This window comes from Neolamprologus multifasciatus, chromosome 15 (assembly GCF_963576455.1).
Source record: "Neolamprologus multifasciatus chromosome 15, fNeoMul1.2, whole genome shotgun sequence".
Lineage (NCBI taxonomy): Eukaryota > Metazoa > Chordata > Actinopteri > Cichliformes > Cichlidae > Neolamprologus > Neolamprologus multifasciatus.
Window position 1 is genome coordinate 852,501 of NC_140453.1, and position 12,500 is coordinate 865,000.

Below are 12,500 nucleotides of genomic sequence, written 5' to 3' on the forward strand. Positions count from 1 at the left end.
CAATCAGACTCCAGTCTGGCACTGGTGGTGCAACATCGCTCATAATGGTTTCCGGCAACATCGCTTTAAGTTGTTTTCACTCGCATGAAGTGACTCTGAGCGAGAGGAAAAAATAAAAACAGCAATTATGGGCGACGTCTGGCCCCCCCCAGTCCCCCTGTCATTCCCCCTGCTGGTCCTCCCTTCCCATTGGACGTTGTCAACTCCATCCCGCCCCATCTCGCCTCCCTCCATTCTTACTCAGCTGTTCCCTGCTTCGTGCCTGTCCCCCCTCCCTCCCCCTCATCCCTCCCCACCCCAGCATGTTGTCTGTGGGCTGGGCGCTGAGTCTGAACTCTCCTCTGCAGTGGCAGGCAGTCTCCCCGTCGGAGAAGACCCCCGATCTGAAAAGGGCTTTAAGGACCCTGCTTAGTAAGATGAAGGTAACGTCCACAGCTGCAAACACACAACTGAGAGCACCGTGTCACTGTGCATCACACACACACACACACACACACACACACACATCACTGAGTCGCCTTCGCTGCACCATTTCAGCGCCGTCACATCTGCAGCCTCTGATTGGTTTGTTGCATCTCTCAGCTGCACCATCTGGCCTTCGTGTCATCGCCTTTCGTTGCCGATGGTGGCGCGGCGCTGCTTCACCATCGCTAATCACAGAGCATGTGTGCTTCCATACACCCCCCGATGGCCCGCCCACGTTTCCTAACCAGGAGCTGTGAGCTCAGAGCACAACTCTGGTTACTCAGCAGGTGATGGGAAATGAATGCAGAGTAAAGGAACAACGTCACAAACTAAACATAAATGTTTTGGCATTAATGATCCACACGAGCTTTCAATGCATGATGTTTCCTGTTATATTGGTGGTGCAGCCAGGACCTGGTTACAAGACTGAGCCGTCACACAAGGAAAAAACTCTAATGATGGAGAACAAGAGTGTGCATGCTTGAGCGTGTCAGGTCGATGTGGGCGGGAGCACAGTGTAGCTGCGCCTCTGCTGCCCACCTACACGGACTCATGCAGCCGTAGTGTGACTGTGCGCTTTAGTTTTATAGGTGGGATATAAATAGACGATTGGATCAGTGAACTGTAAGAAACGTACATGACACAGTGTGTGAAACACATCAGTGAGCTGGAAGGAGCCTCACACGCTGTACAAGGGTGAAGCAAACACACACACACACACACACACACACACACACACACACACACACACACACACACCAGCTCGGCCTGCCTGCATGTTTGTTTTCCTTCAGCTGATCATTTCTGGTCAATCGAGCCGTTCATCTGCGTAAGCGGAGGACGAGGCGGGTCAGCGTCACTCAGTCTGACTTCCTGTCTGCCCCGCCGTCACACAAAGCAGATTAATGAGCAGTGCATGTGCAGCAAGCACTCGCCATCAGCTGTTAGGAGCAGACAGAGGCGCAGCTTCATCTGTCGTACGCGTCCCAGTTTACTCTGGGAGGGGTCGTCTAATTTCTCTCCCCTCTTTCCTCCAGGATTCGGACTCCCCGCGCCACTCCACGGCCTCCAACAGCTCCACCTTCAGCAGCCCTCCCAGCCCGGCCTCCCCACACAAGACCAAGTCCCTGTCCTTGGAGAGCACAGAAAGGATGGGCTGGGACACATGAGCCCCCAGCGGTCCATCCGACCCCCCTCACCCACCCACCGACTGACCCATCAACCGACCCACCGACCGACAGCACAGGACTCAAATTCTCCAACTCTTCCTTTTTTGAATATTGTTCCCTCACTGCCCAGAGAACTGCACCTCCTGCCCACCACTCCCTCCCAAAGATTTGTCCCACTTTACCCCCCCACACTGTGTCAGCGTTCTTCCACAGTGGGGCCAAAACACTCGCTAGACGGCGAGGGACAAGCTATCAAATGCTATCAGTGTACATGTGGGTGCTGATGTTTGGCTTGTGTGTGAAGGTGTGTGTGATGTGGGGCAGGTGATGCAGGAACAGGAAGCTCCCATTTTGGCTCTTTTTGGTCAACTTGTCGAGATTCACTGAGACTCTAAAAAAGTCACGATGCAAAAAGAAGAAATATTATCGAGAGCAGAAGGTTTGTACTTGTACATAGGACCCGCCGGGATTCAGGGGACAGTGTTTTAATTTATTTATCGATCATAGACGAGGAGGGGAGCTCTGCTGCCCCCCCTCACCTGCTTTCTCTCTGGGTGCTGCAAAAAACAAAAAAATAAAAAAATGAATTATGTTTATTTTTTGCTCCTGATACTAAGTGCAGTGACTTTATAACATTTTTAATTTCCACCATCAGCGGCTCCTGTGACATCACACGACAAACACGACATCATTGGGGGCGCGTCCTCCGTCGTGGACGCTCCCCGTCGTCCAGCCAAAACTCCCGTCACAGTCATGTACATAGGTTCAGAGTAGAGAGTAATATATGATAAGGAAATACTATAGAGAACTACACGGGACGGAAAACTCCTCCTTTATTTTCCCGCTTTTGTTTGGAGTGATTCCGGTTGTTTCGCACTCGAAGCCATTTTAAAACCACTTCTTTTGTTTTTACTGATTTATTTTAGATTTGTTTGTTTTCGTGTTGTTTCTATGACGTGTGCGTCCCTCCACCTGATATCAGTGGGGGGGGAAAAGCTGACTTATAACGGCACTGCTGCCTGTACACACACACACACACACACACACACACACACACACACACACACACACACACACACACACACACAGGCGGTTGTTGCCTTGTTGTGCTCCTGACTGTTGGCGGTGTTTGAAAGGTCACTGAGCTCTGTTTCAGCAAATATGGACAAACAGGGAGGCGCCGCGACTTCGTTTCAACGTTTTAATGAGTCGTGAAAATTTGTAAGATTAAAAAAATGAGAATGTAAACAGTGCGAGGACGTCACAGCTGGTTTGTTCTGGAGGCGACGGAGTAAATGACCTCAGCCTGTTGTTGTTGTGTGAACTGAACAAGGCCGGAGCTCTGAGCCGCCTCCACGGCTCTACTCTACTCTACTCTACTTTACTTTACTTTACTTTGTCAGTGGAAAGGCCTTTAAAAAATAGACGAGGGGGGAAACGGTGCGGCAGCTTCTGGCTGCAGAGCGGGGCATTCACAGCCAAAAACCTGTTACCTCTGTTCATCTCCTGCAGGCATTTTGACCCGAGGGACACGGCGGCGTGGCATCAACCCACAGAGGGTTTTAGCCTCGCTCCACATGATTCCTGTTTGTCAGAAAGGGAAACTCTTCATTCCCCCTGTGGAAACACAGCAAAGAGCTGCAAACAGCTCATTCCAGGTGTTATTTTTATTTTATTATTTTTTAATTTGAAGAGGTTTAGAGCTCCCAGCTGGTTTTACTCCAGATATCTTAGACCTTTTTTTAAGCTAGCGACTCCTTCGTTCCTGCGTTTATCTGCAGAACGACGAGCTGGCGTGAGGTGTTCGCCAGGCGGCGTCTGTTTTTCATTTTTGGCCTGTGCAGAAAATCTGATCCTAGATGTCCCGGTTCAAAGAGCGAGAAGGGGAAACTCAGGAAACAAATTTTCAGTCAGACGAGCGTGATCGAGGTGCGTTTGATTCATTGATGGATGGGCAGCAGTAAGTGAGGGAATGTGACCCGGGTGGAGACAGTGAGTATCGGGTGACAGGTGGCTTCACGGCCGACGTGCCGCATTTTAAAGAAACGGAAACGCCTTTACATTTCAGTGAGGTCTTATCTCCAGTACCTTCTATATTGTTTTGCTCTTTCATATCATATTCCACTTTGTTTTCTAGGATTGCTTTGTAATAATTTGTACAGTTTTGCATGTTATAGATGTAATCATTTTGGTTTGTCGTTTTCCTTTTGGAGCGGTTTGGGTGTTTTACTGAGGATAACCCACTACAGCTGATGTAGATTCTTTTTTTGCACAAAAATATTTAAGGTGTAAGGTCAAAACAAAAATAATGTATGGAAGCGGCTGCCACACTTACGTGGAGAACTCATTATATTAACCTGACTCCGATGTATTTCAATAAAGCGGAGGGCTGTTACAAATACACTCCAGTGTTGCCGTGTGCTCATTTCTCCTCAGGAAACATCACAAGCTTGATTTCTTTGAAACTTTATTACAAATCACCAACAGAAATTCACTTTTTACATCTATGAACATGTTTAGCCTCTGGAGGAAACGTTGCTCTAACCTTAGTAAGGACACGTTTGCAAACAGGACGGAGTAAATCTGCTCAAAGCGAACGTGTTTGGACGGAAAGGGAAGGTAAGCCTTGTCCGTGCAGCTCCATGAAGGTCGCTGGTGATCTGCTCGAGGTCATTAAATCTGTTGGGTTTGTTCTCTTCGCAGTCATAAGGCAGGAGTTTGGATTCAGCATGTATACTCTGGATTTCAGCCCTTGGGTTTAAAACAGCAAAGCACAGACTGACATGATTTCCTTGTATCGTTGCAAACGTTACTGCACATGTGCAATAAAAACTCACTAAAATCCAGCTTTTAAAATGCGGCAGAAGAGCAGGTTCAGATTCAGCAGAGATCTAAAAGCTGTGGAGGATCTGAGAACTTTCATTTCATCCTCTCACTGAAACCAGTCGTTTCAGTTCTTCTCCTGATTGGCTGCCCCTCATAAATAGAAGAAAACGTGGAACAAGGGTAATGAAATCTAAGCCCCGCCCCCACCCCGAAACCTCCCAAACACTAAAGACTAGAGGACGGAGCTCCAAATGTCTCGTTATCGAAGTCCTTTTATACAAAGAAAGCCGCGTCGTGCGGTCGGTCACGTTTAGTTGTCTGGCTCAGTCGTTTGGGTCACACGGCGGCGGCGGCGTTCCCCGACTGGGTGGAGTTTAAAAAGATTCACACTGCAGGCTACGTCATAAAGCTGTGAGGATGTTTAAGGCAAAGATTTCTGTCCCGTGCCCCCCCCTCTGTAACCGGACCTATCACAGTGGCTGCTCGTCGACATTCTCCTCCTCAGACTCCGCCCCTTCAGGCGGTCGCTCCATCCTCCTCCAGGACTCTGTGGATCCCGTTTCTGGGCACACCGAGAACCGCCGTGGCCCCGCTGCTCAGGTCCCTGATGCTGCTGTGGCGCGACTGGTTCTCGAGCCTGTGGGCGGAGCCGTGCCGCGACAGGCTGTCGAGGTGATTGGTGCTGCAGTGCCTGGACTGCGATTGGTGGTTTAGACGAGGCAGGCTCCCGTATGGCGGCCGCTCGTCCGCGGCTCTGAAGCTGGAGGCCGTGTATCTAAATGGAGAGGAGCAGAAATGAGCCTCGGGGCCGTGCGGGTGGGCGGGGTTAACGAAAGACCGCGATGTCGGCACCCACCTGCCGTCTCGCGAGCGGTGCAGGCTGCCGTGGTAGCTGCTCATCTTGGAGCGGGCGCTGCGCACGGAGCCGGCTCGGCTGGTGCTGGCGCTCGGCGGCTCGTCCAGCATGGCCAGGTGGGTGGAGGAGGCGTGGGTGGAGGTCCCTTGTGTGGATGTGCCCCGTGACTTCCTCACAATGGGGGTGTTGGGATCCCTGAGGAGCAGCTGGGTGAAGTCGGGCTCCTGGAGCACCTGTCGGCTGTCGTTGACCATCCTGCTGCAGCAGGTGGAGGAAGAGGAGGAGGAGGGGAGGGGGAGGGGTGGCAGGGAAAGATGCAGGGTGGAAGGGAGGGAGAGGGGGAAGGTGGAGGGGCGGTGGGGGTGGTAGAAGAGGATTGAGGAATGTGTGGAGCAGGCAAGGGGAGAGGGGGTTAATGCTCTGTTTGGAGGGGGAGTGGTGCAGAGAAGGCGTCACTGCAGCGACACAAAACTGAACACTGACATCAGGATCATCACATTCAGCTCTGCGCTCACGTCCTCACATCAGGACTAATAAGTGTGTGAGACAGTCGCACACTCTGCATTTATAATGTGACAACTAAGCGAACGTGTTTTTACTTTGGGACCATGTGGGAGGAGCTCAGAGCGTCAGCAGCTGCTGCACGCGCAACACAAAAGAAATGAAATGCAGGTCTCCTTAAAATATTTGAATCAGAATATGTGGAAACATTTCAGTTTGCTGTAAAATGTTTGAACTCTAAATGTGTTTCGGGAAGAGAAGGCGAGTCGTTGTTCAGCGTCTCCATTGACTACAGAACAGACAGGAAGTCCACGTTTACAGCACAAACTCCAGTCTGCTGTCTATCTGCACGATGTCGTGTTTCCCCAACATTAGTGTCTCTTTACTGTTAAATCTATAATTAAATTCTTATTTATCCTGAATAATCAGATCTTATATCACCAAATGATGCTGATGGAGCAGTTTGCTCTCAGGGTCACTTCTGCTTCCTTTTTAAAAGTACAACGGGAACTGGAGCCTTCAGCTTTCAGGCCCCTTGTCTGTGGAACCAGCCCCCCCCCCCCCTTCAGGGCTGGACCAGCAGATGCTGCCATTGGTTCAGCCTGCTGAGACTCCCCATGTGTTGTCTTCTTGCTCCTGTAGTTGCTCATCACTGCCACAGATGGCCCCGCCCCTCCCTGAGCGTGGTTGTACTGAAGGCTTCTTCCTGTTAAAACGAGTTCTTCCTCCCTACTGTTGCCACCTGCTTGTTCACAAAGACTTTGAAGAGGATTTTGAGAACATGCAGGAGTTGATGTTGCTGCAACGCCCTGTGTGTCTCATCCAAACTACACTTGGATACTTTTTTAAATTATTTTGCATCCACAGCTCTGAAGTTAAAACTAAATCAGAGAGATGAAGCTTTGAGTTGTAAATACTGGGACAAACCTCATGTGAGCTTATTTATATTTAGCAACATCAGTTTGAAGCCACACAGACGCCGTCACAGTGCGACACATACGTACTCTTTACGTCTCTTGCCGTGGAAGAAACTGGCCCACTCGAAGCAGGTCTTCTTACTGCCCACCCAGAACACCGAGGGGATTCCTACAATCAGCATCATCAGGTACTTTATGAGGAACAACACCAGGTCGGGGTGACTGGTCTGCTCCACCTGCAACAAACAGAGGGTGGAGTTAGTGCAGTGACACCCCCCCTCCCCCTCCTTCACAGGTTTTACTGAAGTAAAAATATATCATGTACATCATCATCAGTGTTCAGCAGCGTGGAGCCCAACAGTCAGTCTGTGCAAATATCAGCATGAACGAGCTCATTAAGAGGTGTGTGTCCTCACACAGTCCAAAGACATGCGTGCTAAGCTAACTGTAGCTGCAGATACAGAGCAAACGTAACGCGTGTTGTTGTCGGCGTGTAGTCGACAGATTTCCTCAGTCACAGTTAAAACGAGGTCATTTATTTCCAGCTGAAGTTTAGGAAAGCGCACAGAGCCACTCTGTCATCGGAGCGCTGCTTCCCGTCCACACAGACGTCGTCATGATGGCCTCGTTATAAGCGAGCCGGGCGGAGAGCCTCGAGGCTCAGGATCCACAGAAGAACTCATTACCGCACAGAGATAAGAGACTCGATGCACGACTGCGGGCAGCATCCTCATTACAGGCTGTATGACCACACAGCCATGTGAGCTCACTGAGCATCTCAGCTCTGCAGAGCGCTCAGCCTCAGGGAGAGCGCTCTACATATAAATATAGTTCAGTCGAAGCTTTCTGCTGATGCACGCGTGTGTGAACGCCTACTGAAAAATCTTTACAGCCAGCAGCATCTCTGTAGTGCACTGCAGCGAGTCAGAGCGCACACACAGTGTTTACAGGACAACTTTGCATCACAAACGTCTCATTTGTATCCCGGACACGCAGCTCTTCCTGTGGCTAACAGCGTCATGAGGCTGAGCTCTGACACTTGGAGGTAAAAGTATCAGAGAGTTAAAGCTTCTCTTCCACTAGTACTGCAGACGATAAACAGTCTGCCTCTGCAACACTGAGCGTCTGAGCAGCGCCGGAGGCGCTCGCTGCTGAAACAGAACGAGAGACGTCTGAATTATTAACGGCTCTATGGGAGGAGCTACGCTGTGCGTGCTGATGCTGGAGGCCAGCGTGGCTGCTGAGGCACATTACCAAATCATCCCAAATATACCAGCGATCGCAGGTGAGTGTGTGTGTGTGTGTGTGTGTGTGTGTGTGTGTGCGCACAATGTTGTGATGAACACACAGTCTGGTTACATCAGCTCTCCTGATCCCTCGATTGTGTAACGGTGAAGAACTCGAACCTGAGAATCAATCAGTGTTCTTTGGGTTTTTATTGTTGTTGTTGTTATTATTGTTGTTGTTATTGTTATTATTATTGTTATTGTTGTTATTGTTATTATTATTGTCATTATTATTGTTGTTATTATTGTTATTGTTATTATTGTTATTGTTATTATTATTGTTGTTATTATTGTTATTGTTATTATTGTTATTGTTATTGTTATTGTTATTGTTGTTATTGTTATTATTGTTATTGTTATTATTGTTATTATTGTTATTGTTATTATTGTTATTGTTATTATTGTTATTGTTGTTATTATTATTGTTATTATTATTGTTGTTATTATTATTGTTGTTATTATTATTGTTGTTATTATTATTGTTGTTATTATTATTGTTGTTATTATTATTATTATTGTTATTATTATTATTATTGTTATTATTGTTATTATTATTGTTATTGTTATTATTGTTATTGTTGTTATTATTGTTATTGTTGTTATTATTATTATTGTTATTGTTATTATTGTTGTTGTTATTATTATTGTTATTATTATTGTTATTATTATTGTTATTATTATTGTTATTATTATTATTATTGTTATTATTATTATTATTGCACCAGCGATTTATAATGTAACTCAAACACAATGTGTAATAAGTCAAGTATGTGAAACGATCAAACATCTCCATCCTTTGTTATTATTGTTTACCTGGTAGGGACAGGGGATGTGGTAGTCTCTGCAGGTCTCCTGGACCCAGGTGGTCTCCCAGACGGGCCTGTAGCTGCTCTCATAAAGGTAGCAGCCCAGGACGGTCAGCAGTGGAACCAGGTAGAGCACGGAGAACACGCCGATACGAATCATGAACTTCACCAGCTTTTCCTGGTTCTCCTTCTCCAGCGGGATCTCCATGCGGACTCTGTTAAGAGCAGCGATACCTGCCAGCAGCAGGACCACGCCCACCTGGAGACACAGACGTGATGTCACACTGACGCTCTGATCGACGACTCGATGAATGAAGAAAAAAGTTTCATTTTATTCAATTTGCAACATAAACGGATAAATCTGTGCAAGTCGCTGCGCAGAAATGAAAACAACGGTAAACAGAACAAAAACACGTATTTTGTAAAGTATGAATTCATCTTCAGGTTTTACTCGGACTCGCACGTCTTTCTCGTCCCGGCAGTTTTGCAAACTTAACAACTAGCGACGTCTCGGTGCACAGACAGCGACAAAAGGACGCTACAGGACTTCCTGCCACGCTCTTCCTCACCACTACATCCAGTCCCAGCGGCGCCAGCAGGAACCAGCGCAGGGCTGTTAAGTTGTAGAGCCCGACGAAGCAAACGCCACTGATGCCGTCTCCCTCGATCTTGTTCATGGCGAGCAGAGTCACCGTGAGGACGCCGGGGATGCCCCAGGCGCAGGCGTGGAACAGCAGGGCCTTCTTCTCTATAGCCTCACTGCCCCACTTAGGAACAGCAGCGAGGAACCAGGTGATGGTTAAAATGACCCACCACACGCTGCCGGCCACGGTGAAGAAGTAGAGCACCATGAAGAGAAGCGTGCAGGCCTGCCAACGAAGAGAAGAACACAGCGTGTGGATGTGTGCGTGTGGATGTGTGCGTGTGGATGTGTGCGTGTGGATGTGTGCGTGTGGATGTGTGCGTGTGGATGTGTGCGTGTGGATGTGTGCGTGTGGATGTGTGCGTGTGGATGTGTGTGTGTGGGAGGAGGAGGAACCAGCAGGGCTGAAGCCCAATCACAGACCTTATTATGGGAGCCCTGAGTCACCGTCGACGCCCTGAACCTCCCAGGACTCGCTGCGTTACAGGAAACTTTGTCCTCCAGCAGGAAGCCCAGGAAGAACACCAGCGACACCATCATGTAGCACACGGCGTAAAATATGATCGGGCGCTCCGGGTAGCGGAATCGCGACACGTCGATGAGGAACGTCAGGAAGGTGAAGAGCGTGGCAGAGAGGCAGACGATGGACACGACTCCGATGAAGTAGCGGGCGAACGTCAGCTCTTCACGGGTGAAGTACATGTTGGGACACGGAGGCGAGCAGTCGCGCACCCCCATGAAGGAGTAACCGAGCTCGGGGCTGATCTTGAGCTCGCGGGGACACCAGAAGCCGTAGTCCCTCTGGACGGAGACGGGAGACTCGGTCGCGTCCGAGCCGGACAGCAGGTCCACGGGGCGGGGGTAGGGCTCGTCGCAGTCTGGGAACCTGAGAGCAGACGAGAGGCGGTGACCTCGGGCAGCTGTGGAACAACAGGCGACACATGATGGCGGCGTGATGGTGCACGCCGTCACAACAATTCAGAAGCATTTTCTACCTGCCAGGCCGGCGTCCTGCAGGCGCAGAGTGAAGCACAAGTTCAGTTTGCAGACACAAACTCGTCTGACACACATTCACATTCAAGCTAACGACAAACAGGCTAAATGACCCCGTTTACGCCTCTCGTTCAGTTTCATGACGATGAGACGTGCACGGCTCCCTCTAACGTTTCATCTTCCTAAACAGCCCGCTAACATGTACGCGTCACTTTGAACCAGTGTTGGTCAAGTTACTTGAAAAAAGTAATCAGTAACTAATTACTGATTACTTCCCCAAAAAAGTAATCCCGTTACTTTACTGATTACTTATTTTCAAAAGTAATTAATTACTTAGTTACTTTTTAAAAACAGGATTTACAACCTGAATAGGTGATAAAGTGATAGATCTTTCAGCCCAATTCTACTTTTTCTGCATAATCATCATACAAAATGTAATCAAATGGAAAAGTCTCTTTTTAAAACTTGTTTTATTAGTTTTAATCTTTTAACTTTATGCATCAAGCAAAAATTTAATTATCTGCAACATTCTCTGACTGGAAGAAATTAGTTTAACATTTAAACCTATTTTCTGCACATTCCAGCACATAAAATAAAATATTTTTTGTGTTTACACTCAGTCTTTCAAATAGATGCAAGTAAAACACAGCAGAAAATAAATAAAGTCAAAGACTAGCGGTCCTGTTGCTCTATTTTCACCTGTAAAGCAGGAGTGGGGTAGGCGGAGGGTTACCCTGGTGCAGGTGTGCAGCGGTCAGTGGAAGAATCCGCGAGTTTCTCTGTGAGTTTCCCATTACGTCGTAGCTACTCGGTGCTTGTTTGGAAGTTTAGGGGTTTTTTTTCGCTGTAAAAAGAAGTTTTCTTCCCACGCACAACGGACACTAATGTTTTTGTCACTTTTTATGGAATCAAACTCAAAGTAAGGTCAGTACTTCCACGCTTTAAACGCTGCACGCTCATACTCTCTCTGCACTCGATATATGATCCATTGTTGATCTGCACACAGCTGTTGTCACGAACGTCGCACTCGCTTACGTCACTGTCATGAGACATTCTCGCAAAAAAATCACGGTTTTAGTAACGCAGTAACGCAGCGTTCCTACGGGAAAGTAACGGTAATCTAATTACCGTTTTTGCAATAGTAATCCCTTACTTTACTCGTTACTTGAAAAAAGTAATCAGATTACAGTAACGCATTACAAATAACGCGTTACTGCCCATCTCTGCTTTCAACACACAGACACGTGCTCGAGTGCGACTGTGGACGACTCTTTGTAGATCCTGAGCATCAAACACTCGCCTGCGTCTCCATCTGCTCAAACTGTTCCCAGAGCAGCAGCGTTAGCATACATGCTACCTGAATGATGTCGTTTACAGGGAGATGAACTGAGGACCATATCACCTCCTCTGCTGCCTGCTGTGTTTCTTATTTTTTAAACTTAATAAAAAGTCGTTAATAGTGTGTGGCTGTGATGTGTGTTTGTGTTCAACAAAAACAAACAATCGGATTTTTCCACAGAAACAAAAACAGGAAATAAAACATTTTTTGTGGTTACTGAAGCATCAATGCAACGAGGCCACAGTCACATGTTAGCAAACTCGGGGAAACATAAAAGCTTCAAAGGTGAAGCTACACGTGCAAAACGCTGACTCTACCATCAGAAAATAAATCATTTTCAGGATGTTTGCTGGTCTCGCTCCTCCCTCCAGCACTGCTGCACCAACCTGCTGCAGTCCATCTCCTCTGGCCAGCTCACACCAAACATGTCCATCAGCTTGTAGCAGTCGCTCTTGGCCTGCAGACAGAGGCGGCGACACGGCAGCGTGACCCGGCCGTACTCGGTACAAACCGGGGCGTAGAGCGCACACAGGAACATCCTGAGCTCCGGGGAGCACTGCAGGTTCACCATGGGATGGAAAGGCTGCAGGTGGAGACAGAAAGAAGAAGCACAGTGCAGCGTGAGCATTACTCCACCTTCAGAACGGGAGACAGAGACACCAGCCGAGCATGTGAGGCCAGAAAAACAACTCCGGCCCC

General features: G+C 48.2%; 2 protein-coding genes across 16 annotated transcripts in view; one reads left to right on the forward strand and one right to left on the reverse strand.

Annotated features, from left to right (window-relative positions):
- Nucleotides 1-4,037, forward strand: part of cdc42bpab (CDC42 binding protein kinase alpha (DMPK-like) b) — a 72,972-nt gene extending 68,935 nt beyond the window's left edge. For 9 of the 12 annotated variants that reach the window (XM_085133880.1, XM_085133883.1, XM_085133884.1 and 6 more), the window contains 2 exons: nucleotides 348-422; nucleotides 1,503-4,037. In XM_085133880.1, coding sequence (XP_084990006.1) covers nucleotides 348-422; nucleotides 1,503-1,634 — 207 coding nt within the window. In that variant the 3' untranslated portion in view covers nucleotides 1,635-4,037. The remainder of the gene's footprint in view (nucleotides 1-347; nucleotides 423-1,502) is intronic. The other 3 variants (XM_085133887.1, XM_085133892.1, XM_085133891.1) reach the window with 1 other exon arrangement.
- Nucleotides 4,038-4,180: 143 nt separating this feature from the next.
- Nucleotides 4,181-12,500, reverse strand: part of fzd3a (frizzled class receptor 3a) — a 23,553-nt gene continuing 15,233 nt past the window's right edge. For 2 of the 4 annotated variants that reach the window (XM_085133900.1, XM_085133901.1), the window contains exons 3-9: nucleotides 12,188-12,384; nucleotides 9,893-10,355; nucleotides 9,396-9,695; nucleotides 8,834-9,085; nucleotides 6,822-6,970; nucleotides 5,317-5,736; nucleotides 4,181-5,235 (exon numbers count right to left, since the gene is read on the reverse strand). In XM_085133900.1, the coding sequence (XP_084990026.1) occupies nucleotides 4,977-5,235; nucleotides 5,317-5,736; nucleotides 6,822-6,970; nucleotides 8,834-9,085; nucleotides 9,396-9,695; nucleotides 9,893-10,355; nucleotides 12,188-12,384 (2,040 nt within the window). In that variant the 3' untranslated portion in view covers nucleotides 4,181-4,976. The remainder of the gene's footprint in view (nucleotides 5,236-5,316; nucleotides 5,737-6,821; nucleotides 6,971-8,833; nucleotides 9,086-9,395; nucleotides 9,696-9,892; nucleotides 10,356-12,187; nucleotides 12,385-12,500) is intronic. The other 2 variants (XM_085133904.1, XM_085133902.1) reach the window with 2 other exon arrangements.